We start from the raw sequence: 24,700 nt of genomic DNA on the forward strand, positions 1-24,700 counted from the left end.
TTAAATAAGGCAAACAGCATTAATATTTTTTTCCTTTCGCTAGGAATAGAAACACCAAACATGAAGCATTATTTTCTTTAATTCTTGTGTTTTGCTGTGAAAAATACACAAAGATCTTGTCAAATTGTCTCTTTTTTTCCTTTGATCTCTAGAACCATTAGACTGGGATTGCTTTAGGAATGCCCATTAGTAGGCCAAAGAAACTTGGCAAGCACTACCATCCAGATTTGTATCCTTCGATGCTTATTTGCATATTAACTGACTGGTATTGCTGTCATTCGTTATGTAACTTCTTTATGCAAACCTGTAGTCCTCATTCTTAACCGTCCTTAGAAAGACTTTTGCATAATGACCAATTCAATAGGAGAGAGCAGAGGAGTTTTAAGTCAAATCTGCTCAATGCAGGACAGGTCACAGCATAAAGCCAGAAGACTTACAGGAACCACTCAAACATCCTGCTCACAACAAAGACACACAGCTCCATTTTTTTTTTAATTTGGGGTTGATACGGTTTACTTTTTTTTTCAAGTCTCAATAATACAACTGATTTGCCATACAAACGGATTAATATTATTTCACATCTAGCTATTTTTAATTCATATTAGACTTGTTTTACAACGAAGTTATGTGTAATAAAATTAATTGACACAGGAATAAAGTAATAAACACATGAAGAAAGGGAGGTTGTAGAAAGACATTGAAAGCTCAGACAGCAGCTGAAATCTCTCAGTAGTTCTTCAGCAACCCTTTGCCCTTCCTCATTGCAATTTATTATCAGCTGTTTCAGTCCAACATCTACATTATCAGGATGACAAAGATGAAGGGTGGACGTTTCAGCAAGACAATGATCCAAAACACAGCCAAGGAAACTCTCAATGCTTTCAGAGAAAGAAAATCAAGCTGAAGAATGGCCCCAGCCAATCACCTGACTTAAATCCAATAGAAAATACAATTAAAGCTCAGAATTTGATAGAGGAGACTCACAGAATCATCAAGATTTTTACACTCTGTTGAAGTCTGTGAAAAACTCACACCAGAGCAATGCATGAAACTTCATTCTCCACACGAGAGTAGTCTTTAAGCTGCTGTCATTTATTTCCCCCCAATGTACTTGCATAAAGAAGTAAGTAGTGCTAAATATACATAAATTAAGCCACTTTTTCACCTTTTTTAATTTATTGCATCCTGACTTGGAAAATAATACAGAAACCTAGATTTTAAACAGTAGTATATTTTCTTATATAACTAACAGCAGAATACAATCACAGTAGTGTAGCTTAGACGTTCTCCAACAGTCATTTTGAAACATAAATATTACATTTAATCTCAAATAAGCTACCAAATAATGTCAGTTTCATATACTTGCATGAGAGGACGCGATGCTATCCGTGCAAACAAATACGATTCACTTGATTTATTCACTCTTAAGCATTGATTAACCTGTAACTGAGATTAAGGCGGGAAATATATTGAATAAAAGCTGAATGGTTGCGGTGGGCAGATCCACACCCTCATTGAGGCGGCATTATCTATCACTGCTCCACCCGCCCTACACAAAAGCCAAATGTGAAGTAATCAAAGGCTCCAGCTTTTTCTAAAGCCCTTCGCGCTCGCATATCAAAGCTGGCGGCGGCAGGGTGGAATGCGCGCCATTGTGGGTTAAGACCCTGTTGTGTGAGTGTTTAGCTTGGGGCCTTGTGTCTGTTGTCTTTCTTGAAATCCTGTGATCCGTGATGGGGGTTTGGAGAACTGAGGCAGAACGATCGCTTTAGTCTCTGGAAATGTACCATTAGGAAAAGTGGAGAATACAGAGAGATAGTAGTGCTCTGATATGCCTCTGAACGTCTTTTGCAGGCTTTTGTGTTTATGTGTTTCGGGAATTCACTTTTTTATTTTTAGTATTTTTAAGTGCTGGGCAAAGCTTTAAATGCTGGTTGCCGCGCTAACATTCTTCAAAATGTTTTATTTTTTTGTTGAACGGAACATAGAAACTCAAAGTTTGAAACAACATTAAGTGATATACATTTACATTTTTCAATATACATACATTAAGTAATATACAAAATAAAACAATAAATAAATAAAATAAAATAAATAAAATGTAATTAAATAAATAAAAATTAAATTAAAAATTCTATTAAAAAATAATAATAAAAATTTAATAAATAAAAAATAAATAAATAAATAAATTAACATTGAATAAATGAAATATAAATATAAACAAAATATATATAAAAAATGTTTTAAATAAATAGATTAAATAAATATAAATACAATAAAATAAAAAATAATAAATTACAATTAAATGAAAATAAAAATAATATAAATAAATGAAAATAAAAAAAACTAATATATATATATATATATATATATATATATATATATATATATATATATATATATATATATATATATATATATAATTAATTATATATAAATTAAATTAAATAATTACAAAATAAAATAAAATAAATAAAAGTAAAGTAAAATAAAATATCAAGTAAATAAATAAGCTTTAATAGGACTGTAACTATTGAAAAAAGGGAACATTGACTCCTTAAATTGATCTTTTATTATTTATATAATTTATATATTTATTTGTAAGTGTAATCTTTTATTTTGATATATTTTCTTTTTTCAATTAAATTTCAATTAAAATGATCTTTGACATGATAATAATATAAAAGAGAATTCAATTAAATATGCAAAACAGAAAAACAGAAGTATTTTTTACTATGTTTCACACTTTCGGACCACCAACACATAATTTCCCTTCACTCAGTAATTAGTTTTACTCTACTTTTGTTTTTTTAAACGGATCGTTCAACACAAAAAAGAAAATGTACTAATTTTTTATTGTCAAGTGTTTTTTTTTATTCCACTGAACACAAAAGAAAGACATTTTGAAGAAAGCTGAAAACCTGTTACCATTGACTTCCATAGAAGGATAAACAATAGTTAATAATTACAGGTTTCCAACATTCTCCAAAATATCTCTTTTGTGTTCAACAGAAGAAAGAAACTCAATTAGGTTCAGTAACAAGTGAAAAGAGAGTAAATGACAGAATTTTCATTTTGGGGGAAAACCATATCCCTTTAAGAGGTTAAACTACCACACATGCATACTTTAAAACATCTGATTCAAATGAAAAGATCCTTTCAAGCACCTCCACAAAATCAAATCAATGACACACACAAAGCTCGGCCAGATTAACTTTCACAACAGGAAGAGATTTCACCACAATGCTTAACTTTTTGAATTATAGCTCAAAGCCCGAGCACATGATTCATTCCACATCAAAATATCCATCGGCCAATCCCTGGAGAAAAGCCAAGCGGCGACCCAGAGGTTTGCCACAATTACTAAACTTCTTCGTTCAGAGTTCACTGCCCACTAAGTGACCAGAGAGAACAATGGAGCCGTACAATGATCTGTCACCGCGTATCCTCGGGCCATCCACACACAAACCCTGTCAAAACAAATGGCCGTTGGACAATGGGACGAGGCATTAGTGCATTCCACCCCCGACTGATTGTCCCGCGAAACATTTCCCATGGAAAAAATACAAACAACAGAGGCTCGTCCACCTGTGGGAAAACCTTCTTAAAGGGATAGTTCACCCTAAAAATGAAAAATTCTGTCTCATTAACTCACTGTTTAGGCTGATTTATACTTTTGCGTCGAGTGACTGCCATGACCATGACTGCCATTAATTTGGACCACAGTGCTTATATGCAGAAAAAAAGTGTTACACTTAATTTTTTACACTTAAACAGTGTAAAAATCTTGATGGTTCTGCGAGTCTCGTCTATCAATCTGAGCTTTAATTTGTATTTTCTATTGGATTCGAGTCAGGTGATTGGCTGGGCCATTCTACGGCTTGATTTTCTTTCTCTGAAAGCACTTGAGAGTTTCCTTGGCTGTGTTTTGGATCATTGTCTTGCTGAAATGTCCACCCTGATTTCATCTTGGACCGATGTTGGACTGAAGCAGCTGATATTTATTTACACTGAGAAAGAGCAGAGGGTTGCTGAAGAACTACTGAGAGATTTCAGCTGCTGTCTGGGCTTTCACTGCCTTTCTACACCTCCCTTTCTTCATGTGTTCAATACTTTTTCATTTTATTACAGAACTTAATCTGTAAATTAATTAGATTTGTGTTCTTTGAATATATGGATTTCTTTGGTTGTTACCAACATCCGGTGGAACTTTCAAGTCAACGGCACCTTTAGAAATATGTTTTCTGAAAAAATGGTGACTTCCCTTTTCTCCCTGCTGTATGTGTGTTGTGTGTGTGTGTGTGTGTGTGTGTGTGTGTGTGTGTTTGTGTATGTCTGTGTATGTGTGTGTGTGTATTAAAGCCCTCCAAAAACAATACAATATCAGAAACATCCAAAAAGTTGCGATAAACGAACAATAATAATAATAATAATAATAAAAATAATAATTTTTGTAATTGTGGCCCAACAGAAGCATTAAAAAAGACAAACTAATAAAACCAGGTAAGAGACCATCTTTTATTTTTATTTATCCAATAGATAAATAATAGAAGAATACGTCGAGTTAGAATTGTTTTGTTATATTTCTTTCTTTTGTTTGGCGTCACAAGTGTCCCCTTACTCCCAAGTTGGCCTATTATTTTTGTTTGGTACTTTCTTTTTGAACTTTTTATAATCTTTTTCATTTTGTAACTATTTCATTATGTGTAAATATTTGGGCACTTTTCTAAATTAAATCACTTTTGTTGGCCTTTCCGTTGTCTATGTTTTTGTTTGTTTTTTGCTTCCACTATCGTTATTCCTTTTACCCTAGACTAACATCAAAGTTGTTGAACATTTATTATTTTACCCAGGACTGGACAAAATTTAAGTTTACCAACAGTTTTGTCCACTTCTGTATACATACAAAGTTTCGCAAGCAGTGTGTAAACGTGATTGACACAACTAGAGATTGAAGTTATTTTTTAACATGGGAATATTTCCGACAAATGAATACGCCTAATGAATTTAAGGATGCACAAGTGTTAAAAATAATAATAATGTTTAAATTCAAAAGACAAATTTGTCCAGAAGGACTGCTTATTATATACAGTTAAAATCAAAATGATTTGTCCTCCTGTGATTTCTTTTCCTTTTCAAATATTTGCCAAATGATGTTTAACAGAGCAAGGATTTTTTTTTCCACAGTATTTCATATAATGTTTTTTCTTCTGGAGAAAAAACATATGAAATACTGTGGAAAAAAGTCTTATTTGTTTTATTTCGGGTAGAATAAAAGCAGTTTTTAATATTTTAAAAACCATTTTAAGGTCAATAATATTATCCCCCTTAAGCTATATATTTTTGATTGTCTACAGAACAAACCACTGTTATACAATGACTTGCCTAATTACACTAACTTTGCACTTAAGCTGAATACAAGTTCATTCATTTAAAAGCACATTTAAAAGCAGTCACAAGACTGACCAAAGTGTTGTACATAAGTCAAAGTAAAATAAAAAGACAGAATACAAAAACATAAAAATAAGCCAAGGGAAACAAATGAGAAATAATAAAAAATGAAGCAGTAGAAAGGACGATTAATATAATATTAAAAGCCAAGCTAAATAGGCACATAAATAGGGCCATTCTAATCTCAAGGGTCAAAGTGTTCCATAACAGGACCCGGCACAGAGAAAGCTCTACCCCTGATTACTAGTATCTTGGAAATATCAAGTTAAATATTATGCACTGTCATCATGGCAAAGATAAAATAAATCCGTTATTAAAACAAAATATTTTTAAAAATCTGAAATTAAGGATAAAATATCCAGGGGGGCAAATAATTCAGGAGGGCTAATAATTCTGACTTCAACTGTATGTTTGCATTAGAAGCCAAAATGACTACAAACACTAAAAATGAAAAGCACAAAGATTTGCATAATGCAGCACAAAAGAAGCCGTTTTTTTTTCTCCTGGCTGACTCTCTACATGCGAAACCTGTTGGGGAAGCTCCCCGCTGAGCATCTGCTTGGATGCATGTTGAAGCTGTAAATAACCCTGCGAGCTTGGCTAACGTTTTCCTGCAGAATGAGCCGATGCTTGTCTGACACACCTGAAGAAAACAATGAGCCGCTACTCACATGTCTGTAGCCCAGGGAAATGTCCCCAGACACTTCTCCCGTCAGCGCCGCGCACCCGGCCGGACAGTACTTCCTACACGGGCCAGAAACAAAGACAAATATCTGCTTACAACACATGTTAATTATAGCTGGCGGCTCTGGGGAGATAAAGCAGGCGGATGGTGCGTGATAATAGATGAGTGAGAAACTAAATTATAAGGAGTGATGAGATACAGTCTGGAAAGCTGGACTATTACCTCGGGTTAGGTTGTTTATTATGTAATGTCTTGTGGGTTGGATTTAATTCAGCTGAGTAGTTTGTGGAGTGTTCAGTGTGATGTATGTGGAATATTCACTATATATTAAACATGCTATTGAGATGATGTAAATGCATGTTATTTTTTGAGTGTGTCATTTGACTGGTTTTCATAATTCTCTTTTGACTCATGCATGGAATTGTGAATGAATTATTGTAATTTGAGCCTGGACTATTTTTAACCAGACCTTATATTATACTACACTATTATATTTATATTACTATTTATTATTACATAACAATATTATATAACATTTTTTTAATTAAATTACATTTAAATATAATAAATAATATGAATAATAGCAGTACAAATAGAAATTATAGCAAAAACTATTATTAATATTATTTTAATATTATAAATGTATATTATTATGCATATTACAGGGCTCTTTTTTTGGTAGCATATGTGCCTGAAATTTTATCTATGCGACCTCAAAATATATTTGGGAGCATTTGTGCGAGTGCATAAAATTGTTGCATGCGACCAGTTTTCACAGCAAAATGTTCACCGCACGAGCAGATTTTGGACACATTCACGCAGAATGCATCTTTGCACTTAAAACGCAGCGCTCAGGAACAATGCTCTAGAACTGAAAGCGAATAGATTGGTTTAAAATCAGCTCTCAATCCCTTAGTCAATGCCTTCAGATGACAGGGAGAGCTACAACCGCGAAAATGTAAAGCGCTGAAGATGAGAATGAAAACAACACTAACAGATTTTGTTTTAGAAACCACCTAAAGCTACAAATAATGGCACATCTGATTACTGATCATGTGGTGAATGTTAATCCACCATCTATATTTTTCGAAGTGTGGATAAAAGACTTCCAGCGGCTTCAAGTCTGCTTTTGAAAATAACTAAAGCATTCACCGTAAAGTCCGTGGGACAGAATTTTCAGGTAACTGTTTGCCACATCTACACATTTTAAGCGTGAGAGGTTCTGTTTAATCCTTCATTTAATCGCCAGACGCTGTCAGCCGTGCAAGTGGCAGCTATATGTAAAATGTAACACCTCGTACACCATCGCAAAAAGGCTTGCATTGCTAAGATTAAACTAATATTGCAGCTCATGAAAAGACCGGTATTTCTATTAAAATGGCGTATGCTGTCAGCGCCAGTCGTGTAGTGGTCAGTCATGCTTTCCAGTCAATACTCTCTACTGTCCTATACAATAAAGGTGAAAACCCCTAAAAAATGATTATTTAAAATGAGGTATGCAAATAATAAGGTATATGCCAAAAGCATCTGTGCAATATCAGACACCACCCGTGAGAACACAGCACAGTTATTATTAACAGATTAATTCATGTCAAGCAGTGTGTGCAGGGCCGGTGAGCGGTCCATGTCTCTTTAGGTCACTTAATTATGTTATAAAAATGTATTTTCTTGTGAAAAACTGGATTTCGTTGAGTCATATTTTCCTCACGCATGCATTTATATTTTTTTCTTGTTAGTTTTGATTAGTGTTGATTTCAAATGCAATAAATATTGTAGTAACTGTGCTCATTATTGGTGGATGCAACTAAATTTTGGCTGGTGCGCCTAAATTTTTCAAGTTAGGAGCACCAGTGCTACCAAGCAAAAAGGTTCATTTCGAGCCCTGTATTATTATGAACTATTATTTATTTGAAACTCATTAATATTAATAATTAGAATATTATTAAATAATATTATTATTATTTGTTATTATTTTTGACTATATAGTATCAATATCATCATCATATGATTTGATTACGTATTATTGTAAGACAATAAAAATGTATTGTTATTGTATTATGGCCCGTTTCCACTGAGTGGTACGGCATGGTATGGTTTGATACGCTTTTATGGCCGTTTCCACTGTCAAAAGTCACCAAAAAGCAAACCGTACCAAACCACTTTTTGGGTACCCTTGCAAAGGGTACCTAGCACGACAAAAAAGATACCAAAAGGTGAAACTAGACGAGCAGCTGAACACTATTGGTTTACAGAGATATGTCACTAGCTCGTGCACAAGCCAGGAGACTGAAAACAAAGCAAGCCTGATAAAGGCGACCCGTACGACCCATACCATACCGTACCGTACTGTACTACTCAGTGGAAATGGGCCACTATTGTTATTATTATTTAATGTCATTGTAAATATTGTACATGCATGCATATTTTAATTTTAAAATTTGCTTTGAAAAATATTTATTCAGCCAAAAGCAACAGAAATACAATTATTATTAACTTATTAATATAATTTTAATTTTAGAATATATTATATGAATATTATATTTTTATATTATTATTAAGTGTCATTAATTTAAAACCATTATTATGATTAATAGTAATTATTATTATTATTAATTTGCCTAAGTATCCACATCATCATCATATGATTTAATTACATATTACTGTGCATTTTTTAAAGACAATAAAATAATAATCATATTATTGTAAACAACATAAATGCATGCATATTTCAATAATAACCCCTGTTAAGAGAAATACAAAATACAAAAATTCAATAAAGTAATACTGTGAATTGTTTAATAATAAAAAAAAGAAAATCAAACATATTTACTTTTTTATAAAGTTGTTTTAAAATATATACATTCAAAATAAAAATTCTACAATACATTATAAATAACAATAACATTATCTTACTTATTTCTCTTGTGTAAACTTATCTTTTTCTTTCTTTCTTTCATATCCTCACCTGTATTTTGCTGCTGTAAAATGACTGCCTCTGTCCAAGCATGTCAGCAGTTCTGAGGAGAAAGCAGGAGGACACAATCACAATGAGGGTAAAAATGGAGCAGATGAGAAGTGTCTCCACAAAGGAAACAGGCCTCGACTCAACAACAACAACAAGAACAACAGGACATGAGCATCACAACAGGATGACAGAACCACTTCCTGCACTTCCACGTCTGAGCTGGAAACATGTACACACTTAAACCCAAACTCATTCTAACATGAGACGGTCACAGACAATGACCATAGAGTGTAAAGCACTTAAAAACCTAATTATATACAGGACAAAAGTGTATATGCACCTGGTAGACAAATCTATAGATAGAACGCACAATAAAAGGAATGATAGAGCAGACAATAGATCTGTCAAATGAATAGAAGATCAACAGAATAAAAATACACAACAGATTGGTTTTTAAAATAAGAGATTTTATAACAAATTTTACAACAAATGATAAACAGATTAGCAAAAGAGATGACAGATGAGTAGCGTGAACGGAAGATGGAAGGAATGACAAACAAACAAACAGAAGAGACAGAACAGATCATTTAAAAAATAATTGATGAAATGAACAACATGCACAACAAACGGCAGGCTGAACAACAACAATGAGTGACAAAAAAAATGTCAAAATTAATGACAAATCAAGAGCAAATGACAGATAGATCAACAGTGTGTGTCAGAACAAATAAACAGATGAATGACAAAAAAATAATAATAGGCAGACAAGTGGTAGACAGAGACCGAACAACAGAGCAAGCAAATTATATATAGAAAGAACAAGAGAACAAAATGTCAGAACAGAATGACAAAATAATTGAGACAAATAACAGACAGGATGAAAGAACCAGCAACAAAAAAAGAGGGCAACAAAACAAATTGGCAGAAAAAAACTACAGACAAAACTAATGACAGACAGAGACACAGACAGAAAAAACTACAGACAGAAATAATCACAGACAAACAAAAGAGATAGAAAAAAAGACAGAACAAATGGCAAAGACAGAACAAACAAATGACAAAGACAGAACAAATGGCAAAGACCGAACAAATGACAGACAAAACAAATGACAAAGACAAAACAAACGACAGACAAAAATGACAGACAAAACAAATGACAAAGACAAAACAAACGATAAAGACAGAACAAATGGCAAAAAAAGAACAAATGACAGACAAAACAAATGACAGACAAAACAACTGGCAAAGACAGAACAAACGTCAAAGAGAACAAACGACAGAAAACAAACAACAGACAAAACAAATGACAAAGACAAAACAAACGACAGACAAAACAAACAACAGACAAAACAACTGGCAAAGACAGAACAAACGTCAAAGAGAACAAACGACAGACAAAACAAATGACAAAGACAAAACAAACGACCGACAAAACATACCACAGACAAAACATATGACAGATAAAACAAACGATAAAGACAGGACAAATGGCAAAGACAGAACAAACAACAGACACAACAGACAAAACAAACAACAGACAAAACAAATGACAAAGACAGAACAAACGACAGACAAAGCAAACAACAGACAAAGACAGAACAAACGTCAAAGAGAACAAATGACAGACAAAACAAACAACAGACAAAACAAACAACAGACAAAACAACTGGCAAAGACAGAACAAACGTCAAAGATAACAAATGACAGACAAAACAAATGGTAAAGAAGAACAAACTACAAACAAAACAAATAACAAAGACCGTATAAAAAAGACAGACAAACAAATGACAAAGGCAGAACAGACGACAGACAAAACAAATGACAAAGACCGAATAAATGGCAGACAAAAGCAAATGGCAAAGACAGAACAAACGTCAAAGACAGAACAAACAACAAATAACACAAATGGCAAAGAACAAACAACCTACAAAACAAATGGCAAAGAGAACAAATGTTGGACATAACAAATGGTAAAGAAGAACAAACGACAAACAAAACAAGTAACAAAGACAGTATAAACGACAGACAAAACAAATGGCAAAGACAGAACAAAAAAATTACGAACAACAAACTAAAAGAAATGTTAGACAACAAACAACCAATAGATAAAACAGAATAACAAACAAACAACAGATAAAGCAAATAACAGACAAAATAAACAGACAATACAAAGGACAGACAAACAGGACAATAACCGAACAAACAGAGAACAGATAAAACAAACTACAGACAGAACAAATTACATAAATAGAGGAAAGAATAAGCAGCAAACAGAATGAATGACAGATCTTTGAGTATGACAAAGAAAGGTGATAGCACAATTGACACTGAGAACGAACAAGATGAAACAAACGACAGAGAGACAGAACAAGCGACAGGCAGAACAAACGAAACACAAAAACAACAGACAGCAAACAAATCAATCATCAGACAGGCAAAACAAACAGAAAAAACAACAAACAAATGACAAAGCAAATAACAGACAAAAAAAGACAGACAAAACAAACAACACAAAGGACAGATAGACAGAACAACAACAGAACAAACAGCAAACAGACAAAACAAACAACAGACATATACAGAAGAAATAATAAGCAACAGACAGAATGAATGACAGATCTTCGAGAGTATGACAAAGAAAGCAGATAGCACAAATGACAGACAGACAGAATGACGAGAATGAACTAAATAAAGATAGAAGATCACAGATAGACCTTGACATTCCTCTCTTTTTGCATTTCATGGGACAATGAAAGTCATCCAGCTTTAGAACAACATGAGGGCGAATAAACCTCAACAGCCTTTTCATTTCTACATCAATTATCTTTTTATCATCCCTCTGTGGTGTTCTAACATGTCGTTTCAAGAAACATCCCAAAAGGATCCACAAGCATGTCAAGAACGAAAAGGGAACAAGCCACGGTGCAGAGGTTTACATGAGGGTTAATCAAGAGACATGAAGTGGCTAATAATTCTGACTTAAACTTTGTGTAATCTACAAATGTACATACAATGTTACGTTAAGGTGATTCACACTTAATTTTTACAGTATGGTTACCTTTGTGGTTTTCTGTGGAGTAGGACAAAGGAATCCTCTTCCAGTGATGTGTTGGCTGCTGCGAAAGCGAATGGTCAGCTCATTGGAGTCTGTGTGAAGCTGGGACGGTTTGGCCATCGAATCACCACAGTATTCCCAGTACACTAGGAGAAATGAAATCAAGTGAAGGGCAATTAATTTAAGAGTAGTAATCAGAATCATATTGAAGTATAATGCTGTGTTCACACCAGATGCAGCACATGGGATTAAATCATGCTATTTGACAAGTGAACATTTTGAGTTTACTCGCTTCATTGACGCTTCAAATTCGCTTCATTCTCATGTGAAATTCACTTCACAATAGACGCTGACTCGCATCACGGGCAGGGCTTCTGTCTGCCCAATGGCTTTAGCTTCGCTGCTAAATGGCTGACATGGATTTTATTGAGATAGTAGCAGTGCTTTAGGAAGGCTGAAAAAAGCTTGATTTGTTCGGCGCAGTGTCTGAGATCTTTTCAGAGGTGCATCCAGCTCTGTGAGTTCATAAACTCCTCCAGAAACTATACCTGGATGATGGAAGCTTTCAGCAGTGCTTCAGACTGAGCCGAGGCCAGTTTGATTAGCTGTTTTCCGGCAACTGCAAGAGGATTTCCCCTCAGGACACCAACTGTAGGCGCTACGTCATAATCACGCCTCTAATAGAGCAAGCTCATGATTGGTTAACGTGGCGAGAATGTCCGCTGAAGATTCCAGCTTGAGCAATTTGCAAAATCAATGACAAACAAAACAAATGACAAAGACAGAACAAACGACAGACAAAAACAAAGACAGAACAAATGACAGACAAAACAATCGGCAGACAAAACAAATGACAAAGACAGAACAAAGGACAGACAAAACAAACGACAAAGACAGAACAAAGGACAGACAAAACAAACAACAAAGACAGAACAAAGGACAGACAAAACAAACAACAAAGACAGAACAAACGACAGATGAAACAAATGACAAAGACAGAACTAACGACAGACAAAAATGAAAAAAGAATAAGCGACAGAGATAATGAATGACAAATATTTGAGAGTATGACAAAGAAAGCAGATAGCACAAACAACAGTGAGAACGAACATTACAGAACAAACAACAGACAGACAAAACAAACAACAGGCAGAACAAACGAAACAAAAACAACAGACAACAAACAAAGCAAATAACAGACAGGCAAAACAAAATGACAGACAACAAAACAAACACCAGACAAAACAAACAAATAAAACAAAAAGAAAAAACAAACAAATGACAAAAAGCTAATTACAGACAAAAAAGACAGACAAAAAAAAATCTGACAATACAAAGAACAAACAGTGAACAGACAGAACAAATGACATATACAGAAGAAAGAATAAGCAACAAAGAATGAATGACAGATCTTCGAGAATATGACAAAGAAAGCAGATAGCACAAATGACAGTGAGAACAAACGACAGACAGGTAGACAAAACAAATGACAGGCAGAACTAATAAAACACAAAAATAACAGACAACAAACAAAACAAATATCAGACAGGCAAAACAAATGAGAGACAACAAACAAAACAAAAGCCAGACAAAACAAACAGAAAACAAACAAACAGAGAATAAAGGACAAAAAGACAGACAAAACAATGAAACAATACAAAGAACAACAGAACAAACAGCGAACAATCATGAGATTTGCTCGGAAGTTGGATTCGCATCAACGTGCAAAACGCTCAACTCGCGCCTCTTCATTCGCGCCGCAGGATGTCTATTCGCGTCTTTGCATTGACTTAACATGTAAATTACTCACGCTTAACGATTCATTCGCATCTGGTGTGAACGCAGCATTACAAAAGCAGTGGAAAAAATTATACCATCCCAGATTAAAAATACAATGGAAGTCAACAGTTAACATCAACATAAAATCTGAATGAAATTGACATAAATTGGTGGCAAATGTATAGTGAATGAGTAATTTATTTGATTTATTTTCCTTTAATGTTTAACGTATAATGTGTGCTGCAGTTTATATTTAAAAATGTATATAACATATATAGATACAGTGCTCTGGATAAATAAGTACAGCCCCTTTTGAAAATTAATATTTCGCAGAACGAAACTGTGCTCACTCAATTGACTAGTAAGACTGTCAAACACAGACAGCAGTCACGCATTTGCTCTGGGCGGGGGAAATAAAAAAATACATTATACATTAAATTAGGGCAGCACGATATTGGAAAAATCTGATATTGCAATATTTTGTTTATCTGCGATGCATATTGGAATAGGAAAACAGTTTCAACAGACAGTTTGAATAGCTTTATTTAGCAGTTGGAGAGTCTAACAGTATTTAGACACAAAAACTGATTAATCACAATGCAGAAAATGCTTTTCTTCCTTTGCTTTGTCTTATTTCTTGTCCAAATATCTAAAAATTCCTAGATAAAGTAAAAATTTAGTTTAAATTTCACCTTTGAGGAAAAATTAAGGTTTTCCTTAAAACAAGCTAAATTATCTGCAAATATGGTAGGTAAAATCTTGTTTTCGCTTTGAAATGTAGATATTTGGACTAAGAAATAAGAAAACCTTTTTTTTTTTTTTTTTTGCATAATTCATAGCAATTCTGTGCAAATAATTAAATAATTCTGTTACACCTCCATACACCATAATATGTTGTGCTCAAATGTTCTAAAGTCTCTTGAAATGCTCAGTCACAGGCCTTAAAAACACATGCAAATGATAAACCTTCATTCTATTATGGTTAACCTTAGCAGTGACTCTACAAATGACATGCGTTCTGTGGCTCCTTGTCAACTACAGGTCAGAATTATTAGCCTCCCTGAATTATTAGCCCCCCTGTTTGTTTGTTTTTCCCATTTTCTGTTTAACAGAGAGAAGTTTTTCTTCAACACATTTCTAAACATAATAGCTTTAATAACTAATTTCTAATAACTTATATTTAATATTCTAATAATTCTAATATTCTAATATTTAATATATATTTGCCATGATGACAGTAAATAATATTCTACTAGATATTTTGCAAGACACTTCTATACAGCTTAAAGTGACATTAAAAGGCTTAAGGTACTTAGGCAAGATATTGTATAACGATGGTTTGTTCTGGAGACTATTGACAAACAAATATAGCTTAAACAGAATAATAATTTTGTCCCTAAAATGTTTTTTAAAAAATTTCAAACTTTTTTTTTCAAGCCGGAATAAAACAAATAAGACTTTCTCCAGAAGAAAGAATATTTTCAGACATAATGTGAAAATTTCCTTGCTCTGTTAAACATCATTTAGGAAATATTCAAAAAAGAAAAATTCAAAGGGGGGGCTAATAATTCTGACTTCAACTGTATATTTCAGACTCAACATTGCATATCTTGCGATGTGACTATTGTGGATGTGCACATTGCGATATCACTGCTGTATCCATATATTGTGTAGCCCTACATTAAATGAAAACGAATAAATTAAATTGCTTTTTGACTATTCATTTGCCTACAAGTTGACAGCATATAAATGATGAAACTAAATAAAAACAGTATTTCAACAAAGAAAAGCATTTGGGTTTTGTATTTTTGTCAAAATGCAATAAACTTAAAACAAAAATAAGTATTAACCCAAAGCATAGCTCCCAGGTGACCTCAAGTCTGCAAAAAACATCCATTTATAAATGATCTTTGAAAGACTTTTCTGACACAGGTGCAAACACTAAAGAATTACACAGTCAGCCTCAATAACATGCTGATGAGCACTGATGAGAATAAAACACTTGCATCTATAAATCATTATGACCGTCCACACCAAAGGCTCAACAAACCAAGAAGTGTGAATGACACAAGTGTCAAACTCTGCACCACCACAAAGCTTCAGTCATCCCGTCTCTCAACCGCAATTTAAAAATCACTGGGAGAGGAATTCCAGCCATTCGTCGGCAGGACGCTTTGATCAGTGGATGTGGCGGAGGCTCGACTCTGACAACATGACAGCGTTTGTGGTTAAAGGGCTGCCAGAGGAGCACCCAGAGTGGGAAGATTCATGTGCTGCAGGCTCTTCTGCTAATGCTGTTAGTATTGTACACTGATCATTAATGCATTGGTTTGAATTTTTAAAAATACACACACACCACTCTATTTTACTAGAATAAGCTTTCTATGTTAATGATTTAATGGTAGGTTTCTACCTATATCAGATTTACTTGTTGGGATTTGCTGAAGCTTTTATGACAGAATATGGTTTTATCATGTTATAAACCCTTTTCACATTTCCAAATTTCTCATTAGCAGATGTCGTCAAAGCTGGTAGAGTGGAACTTTTTTTTTTATCCTATTTGCTGAAATAATAAAAGAAAAACTCTACGATGGTGTTATCAAGACTTTCTGAGAAAGGAAAAAAATTGTGCGAGACTGATGACGGAGGCCAGAAGAGAAAATAATGTGTAATTTATTGTCCTGCCCCATAGATGTTGCATTAAAAATGCCTTGCATAAGCAGTAAATCGTTTTTTGTAAAATCATGCAAAGATGATATATTACAACAGGGCTTGACAAGAAGGACTGCCCGATGGCCTGGGGTCAGTGTGCGAGACGCACGGGACAGTAGACAGGATCGTTACTTGCCTGATTGGGGCAGTGCTGCCTTGTCACTAACGTTTAATTTGGCTGCGACTGTTTGTCAACTGCATGCAAATACAGTCTTGGGGTGCTTTCACATCCAGACGTTTGTTTGGGAACCGGTCTCGTTTGGCCAGTTAGCTCGGTTTGTTCGGCATATGTGAATCGCGCTTGGATCTGCACAAAAACAAGTAGTGAAAGCAAAGCAAAAGCAAAATGAAAGCAAAATGATCCAATGAACTAACAAACCAGGCTATTTCACAGTGTATTATTGTTGTGTAATAGCCACATATGCAGCTATATGAAGACAGAATCATGAGTAGAGCGGGAGGTCATTCCTACCGGTAAATGTGCGTTTCATGTCGAATACGAAAGTGAAAGCATGCTGAAATGTTACAGAGTGCTGTTTATCCATTAGGAAAATTTATTAAATCGCAATTGTAATTTTTTCAATTGTCAGTTGTATTTAAAGAAAATGTACGCTCAATAAAAAGTGTATGTAATATGTATACAAATATATATTTTACAGGCTTTTGACACATTATTTAAAATACGTGGGTAAGAAATAGCTATTAACTTCTCCTTTTTGGTGGAGACAGTGAAAATTTTGGCAGGGCAAGTAAAATATGAATAACTGGCCTGATCGGGCCAGTAGAAAAAAAACCTTTATAGAAATAAATACATATAAATGTTCAGGTTAAAAAATAAATAAATAAATAAATAAATAAATAAATAATAAAAATAATAATAAATAAAAAAAAATAAAAAAGACTTCAAACTTTTAAGCATTTAAAATACTGATGACCATTGTATGTGTAATACCAGTCTCGTGAAAAGGGTCCATTGACCTTATCTGCAAAAAATACTTTAAGAGCTACAATAACCAAAAAAAACCTTGGTGTATTGTTTTATTCTATATACATGTTAAGAATAAATAAATGTATTAAACTAATTACAATCACAAAAGGATTATAAAGTACACCTTATGATAGATAACACTTTAAGTCATTAGTAAACATTAGCTATATTATAATTACATGATAAGATAATAATTTAAAAAAATACATTTTATTAGTTAACTCCATTTAATCAAAAGATTGCAACTTTTGATTTTAATGCGTTATTAGGCATTAAAACAATGACCATCATCTAGATTAATAAATGCTTTTAGCTGTCATTGTGCTGACTTTAGCACAATCAATTAATAAAACCTTACTGTACAGAGTTAATGAACAATGGGTCTATAAATAGTCACATAATTGTCAGTGCTGTAGGCCAGATAAACTTGTTTGAATGTTTAAAAATAATCTGAGAGTTTAAGCATTTGGTGCTGTGATAAACAACCACTGCAAATACGACAATTTGACATAGCTAAAAGGCACTCTAAAGGTTTCAATAATAAATAATCATTCAGGGTATTTTGAAGTGCCCATGAAATCAGTACTATGCATGTTCATTATCATGATATATTGAATTATTAAATATTAGCACATCTATTTAATTATCCACAAACACACACACACACACACACACACACACACGCACGCACACACACACGCACACACACACGCACGCACACACACACACACACACGCACACACACACGCACACACACACGCACACACACACGCACACACACACGCACACACACACACACACACGCACACACGCACACACACACGCACAAAAAAAAGAGCAGTCACTCTTTTCTGGCCAGGATGACCAAGAAAGCCCTCAGGTCCAGTGCTGAAAGATGATAGCATAACAAGACAGTAGAGTCCATTCACCTAAACCGCAATATCCTTTTTCCTTCCCATCTATCACTGAAAAAGCAGTAGGCGCTGGGAACATCCATTCACACACTGGTACAGGTGTAACCTAGGGTTATATTGCACTGAAAATAATGATTCATTGGATTGAACATCATTTAAAGGTAAGTGGTTGCAAACAAATTCATATGGGCTGAATTTAAACAAAAAATAAGTTGAACATCGCTACATTTAATTTGTTTGTTTAAATTCAGCTCCTATATTGTTTGCAACCACTTATCTTAAAACATTTTTTTGTAAATTCAATGAATCAGAATCTGCTCACCTTTTTGATATTGCTATGTAGAACTTTGTTAAATAAAATCTGCAGATTTATGCAGAATGATTTTGAGAGAATATAAGCTGAAAACTTAACACAAGAAATAAAAGATTTATTTAAGGTTTTGCTAATCCAATTTGAACCACTTGTTTGGTAACACAAATCAATTGGGAAACCCAGCATTTTTACAGTGTATAATAAACCTACAAAAACAGAAAGTGTTAGTTTAAAAACTGTATTGTACTAAATAAATCAAGTAAATATTTTATTACTATTATTATTAAACAATATTAATGAAATTATTATCAAAATTCAATAAATATATATTTACACATAAGTAGATCAATAGATTGAATGATGGCTCAAACATCTATGGAGTACTGCAGAGTTTTGTTTTTTTTGCAGATTTCTCTGGGTGCAGATTCTCTGTGGGCATACTAATGGCTAATGTTTTAATAAAAAGAACTTCAAATGATTAAAATGCAATATTTGACCATGCACACAGAAATTAATCCAATTTTAATCAGTTCTTGATTGTGTGGAAGAAACCACTTTTATTTAATCTCACTGCAGTAATTAGTTTTTATTCATTTGATTTTCAATTTTCCATGATTTGCTGATGACTAGAAGACGGCATAATGTGTAATGTATAGAGCGTTAAAGAGTTTTGAACTTTAAAAGGAGCTTAGGGTGTTAGAATAGATCAAATAACACCAAACTGGCAAATACAGGAAACAGAATTCATTCAAAACGCCTTTGCCTCATTGAATTTAAGTTGCCAGAATTCCATTCCGGCACATTCAAGCCCAATACTCAACCAATAGTCCTATTTTAGCTGCCACAGCATCCGCATTAATTGCCTCAAAACATGAAATGCTTTAAGTCTTCATTGCAAAATGATGTTCACCTAATCTCATTGTGTAATATATATATATATTTTTTTTAAATATTATCATTTTTACCAGGGTGTAGTGATGACTACAGAAGAAAGCATTAAGCTCAATGTACAGAGTTTAACCCTTTATTGGGCAAAAAAAACATATATGGTAATTTCATTCATTGTCATAAAAGATCAAAAGTTTTGAAACAACCCTCAATAACACTTAAGGGATTTTACAATGGGTACTTCAACAAGTACCCTTCAAAGGGGTAACATATTTGAACTGTAAATGAGCTTAAGAATGTCGAACTGGATCAAACAAAAATAGTCAAATGAAAAATGAAATTCCAATTATTTTAAACAAACAGGCTAGATTTCCAATCCGACACATTCTAGTTCAATTACACTGGAATATAACCAATCCACATATCCATGACCATTATGAACCAATTCTTGATTGTAAAGAATCAACCATTGAGATATTCACCTAATCTCATTATGGAAAATATATTTTTAATTGCATTTTAATTTTTACCAGGGTGTGGTGATAACTGCAGAAGAAAGCATGAAGCTCAATGTACAGAGTTTAACCGTTTATTGGGCAAAGAACCATATATGGTAACTTCCCTCATTCTCATAAGTCTTGTAATAACCCCCAGTAACACTTTAGGGGTTTTCCAATGAGTACTTCAATGGGAGCCCTACAATTGGTTAACATTTTTTGAAAAGTAAACAAGCTGACCGGAAATGCAAGCTTGTGCGACAAGTTTTGCAGTTCGCTGCATTGGAAAGTTGAATCTTGGTGAACTCTGACGAAGAGCAACCAAAGATCAAAACATGACCTCTCTGTACAGAAATTTAAAATATGGACCAATCGCTTGCTTTTTTAAATGTCTAATCATCTTGTTTAATCACTGCCCTTTTTGCAGCACCATACAACCGAATTGCGCATGCTTTAACTCTAGTGTGACTGCGGCATTAGAATGATGAATTAAATCAAGCAAAAAACAAACATTGGCAAATTAAAAAAATTATTTTCATTTTTTTTTTAAAACAAACATGCTAGATTTCCATTCTGAAACATTCTGGTTAAAATACACTCGAATATTACTAGGCCCCTAGGATCCACACTGGATCTGAGTTATTTACGCCGATTTTTAGCCCATCATTGAGTCGATTTATTTAATTGTGTGTAAATTTATTACATTTTCTAGTTAATTTCAGTAATATTAATGACCAATATGAAAATGTTTGTAAAGTCATATATTCTGTCTTTTAGTAGATATATTACATGACAGACTTGCTTTGTTTTCCAAATAAGTGGACAGAATTGGGATTTCATTGTAAATTAAATAAAAGTTAAAAAGGTATTATTTTTTCTTTTCTTATATCAAGTTTTTTTTTTGCAGAAATATCAAAAAAATTCTGTCTGGCCCTAAGTATATACAATAATTATAACTAAGCTGCTTTGAAGTCTATTAATATGCATTAACTGGATAAAAATGTACAACGATTGACCATGATCTACAGAAAAGCCTATTTTTTGTACATAATACATTATTTCAGTGAATTTTTTACTTTTACTAGGGTCTGCTGATGAATAAAACAAAGCATAATGCTTAATTCAGTGGTCCCCAACCTTTTTATCACCACAGACCGCTGAATGCTTGATAATTTTACCATGCCCCGGGGAAGGGGGTGCTAGGCAACCATCAACCATTTTCTCGGATGATGACATGGTGACAAAACATTGCTGCAACTCTGATACAAGTTTTATTCATGGAGAAAATTAAAAAGCACTGCAGTGTTTGTCTGAGATAATTAGTTTACCGAAATGTGTATATTCCATATATTCCTGATTGGTCAAGTTCATTGTGCGCTCGCTGCATTCTGAAGATGTTTTCAACTAAGTGTGCCTGGAACTTTCCAAGGACGTTTGTTTTTTACTCATTTCGCTAGCTTGTGGGTTAAATTTTGGTGGTCAATTGACAGAAAATGTAACAAAGAACGAACATTTTTCAAAATAAAAGGTTTTTCAAAATAAAATAAAAAATCATTCAGACTTTTAATAATAAATAAAACTAAAATAATTAATCGTTTCTTTTGCGGCTGGGTACCAACTGATCCACGGCCCACCACTGGCTTAAACTATATAACTATAAAGTGACTTACTTACTTACAAAAATAAGAGCTGTTTTATTAATGAAGGCAATAAACATTGCACAACTCTAAACAAACACATTTGTTTGCCAATTTACTGTAAATTTGTAAAAAACAAAAAACAAAAAAAAAACCCAGTAAGCTTGTTAAAAAAAAAAGAGGTGATAAGTGACTAAATCCTTTCAGAAGCAGGCAGGATTGTCCACATTTGACAAAAAACTCAGAAACATCCTCCGACAAACTGGCTTTTGTGGTTTCCTCTAGGTTTACAGTAAACTTACCAATGCATGACTGGTGGCGACTCATGATAAAGCTTTGATGAAATGTGCTTTACTCATGTTTACTCAGAGTAATGTGATCCAGAGGAGTTTTAACTGACTAAAATGATTGCGCAAGAGATTACAAATAGACTTAAAATTAGATTTGTAAATACACCCTGTTTCCAACAGGATTCTGTTACACTGATACAACCAACAGCATCAGCTTCATTAAACCAATGTGTGTTACTCCTGAACAGCAAAACCTGTTGAGAAATGGACTAAAGTTTCAACTGAAAAGAAAAAATAATAATTACATATCAACAAATCAACTGTCAAACTATAAAGCCATGATGTGTTTTGTCAAAAGATGAACCCCTTAAAACAAAAAAGGCAATGGCATAAGTCGCCCTAATAGCATCTAGTTTTCATCAACAAACCAACAATAAAGTGAACACTGGGCAATTGCTGAGAGAGCAACAATACATCAATGTTTATCACATGACAAAAGTGATTGAAAACATTTACCATTTTCTACCCCATAGGATCCCTTCAGAACCTTCAAATAATCAGACTCGCAGTCCCTCTTCTTCATGTCTAGGTCTCCAAACTTGAGGATGATTGTGTGGCCGATGGGTACACGGATCCGCCATTCACACCAGGAATTGTTGGGATATGTTCCTGGGTAATTTCTGGAGGACAGGACACCACTCTCTTGTCCCAAAACATAATGACCACAGCCATCATCTGTAAAAGAAATGAAGATTATTTGTAGGGGTGTAAAGCTATGGCACAATACATTCGAAAAAAAAGCACAAAATAAAAATTCACCAATGCGTATTGCTGATTTAAATGATATGACTAGTAATATTGAGCTTAATATGATAATTCATCCAAAAATGTCGATTTCATCTTCATGTACTATGTTGCACAATGGCTGCGAAATCACATGTGAGCGGATGTACTTAAGTCTAGAAAATTGTTTTACATTTTAACTCATAGTAGGTCTACATATTAAAATATTATTGTTGTTGTTTTTACTATAGGATTGAGAAACAATAGTACTACTATGAAATGTTTTTTTTACAACGTACAATATCAAGATAATGTTGTATCGCTAGTTCAGTATCGAGATACGTATCGAATTGTGACTGGTGTATCGCTACACCCCTAACTATTTGTAGTAATAAATAAAATTCACAAACATTTAGGAGACTCAGTCAGGTGTCACACGTTATATAACATTTAATACTTTAATCATGGAAAGTCTATCGTTTTAAAGAGAAACATTGGATGCGTTTACTTTACGAAACGGTGTGTTTCATTGGTAAAAAGCTCATACGTTGGAATTTGTTTGAATGTTAATGCTGAATGTTATTTTGATTTTTTTTTTCATTTTATTAACGAATATTTAGCAAATCTACATGTCATTTTTTCCCCAACACATTCATATGATTTGTTGGTGCCGCTGTATGCGTGTGCAAGTACTTAATGTCAAATTTTAACGTTTATTATTATTATTATTATTGTGTTTCTGTACAATATGAAACAATGTTACAGACGACATTCATTCTCAGGCCTTTCTCAATCATTCCCCATTGCTTAAGTAGGCCTATTTAAATTAATTTAGTAAATGGGAGACTGGTTGACTAGTGGTTTTAATTATCAACTACTGGTTGACCAAGCCTAAGTCTACAATAATCCGGATAAATTTGAAAACGGCATTTTTGTCTAAGCGTGCTTACACACCTAGACTTTTGTTTCGGAACCCGTCTCATTTCCCCGGGTAGCGCGGTTCACTTGGCATATGTGAAACCCACGCTCGGATCTGCGCCAAAACAATCGGTTTGAGATCGGCTGAATGAGGGGGTCTCGGCTTGATTGAAATGAACTCTGAAGCAGATCGATTGTAAGGAGAAAGCAATACGATCCAACGAACCAGCCTATATCATAGTGTACCATGGATATGTAATAGGCATATATATGGCTATATGAAGAGAGAATGATGATTTGGGTGGGAAGTCATCATTTCTACAACTAAATGTACGCTTTTTCATCATTTCTACAACTTCATGACGAATACGAAAGTGAAAGCATGCTGAAATATTACCGAAAACTGTTTATCCATTAGGAAAATTTACTTAACTGCAGTCTTGGCTTACCTGTTATTTCTCTATGTATTGTAAAGCCTATAATGCATAATTCTAGCCAAGGCTATGAGAAAGTTTTACCTCTGATTTATATTTGATGATGATGTCTGTGGGTGTCACCATTCAAAATTAAAGCACATCTTTTCGCTTATAATGTCTTATTGCCCGTTGTCATAAATTAAAATAAGGATGCATGACGGCTGAGCGGGACTGAATAATAAACCGAGGAACTCTGACCAATGTGAGGAGAGTTTACTGTCACGTGACTTGTTTTAGCTATTTTGGTCCGTTTAGAAACTTTGCGGTGTGAAAGCGAACCGAACCAAGAACAAAAAAAACCAACTTTAATCCCAGTTTCGGAACAAAACAATCAATCTACAGGTGTGAA

At 33.8% G+C, this 24,700-nt stretch overlaps 1 protein-coding gene across 1 annotated transcript in view; it reads right to left on the reverse strand.

Moving 5' to 3' along the window:
* The window catches only part of dcbld1 (discoidin, CUB and LCCL domain containing 1), a 78,206-nt gene that overhangs the window by 42,117 nt on the left and 11,389 nt on the right, over positions 1–24,700 (reverse strand). Inside the window, 6 exon segments of the mRNA XM_056481472.1 lie at positions 2,549–2,556; positions 6,123–6,195; positions 9,102–9,153; positions 12,160–12,189; positions 12,192–12,302; positions 22,691–22,909. Of these exon segments, the coding sequence (XP_056337447.1) occupies positions 2,549–2,556; positions 6,123–6,195; positions 9,102–9,153; positions 12,160–12,189; positions 12,192–12,302; positions 22,691–22,909 (493 nt within the window).

The sequence above is a fragment of the Danio aesculapii genome, chromosome 20 (assembly GCF_903798145.1).
Source record: "Danio aesculapii chromosome 20, fDanAes4.1, whole genome shotgun sequence".
Classification (NCBI taxonomy): domain Eukaryota; kingdom Metazoa; phylum Chordata; class Actinopteri; order Cypriniformes; family Danionidae; genus Danio; species Danio aesculapii.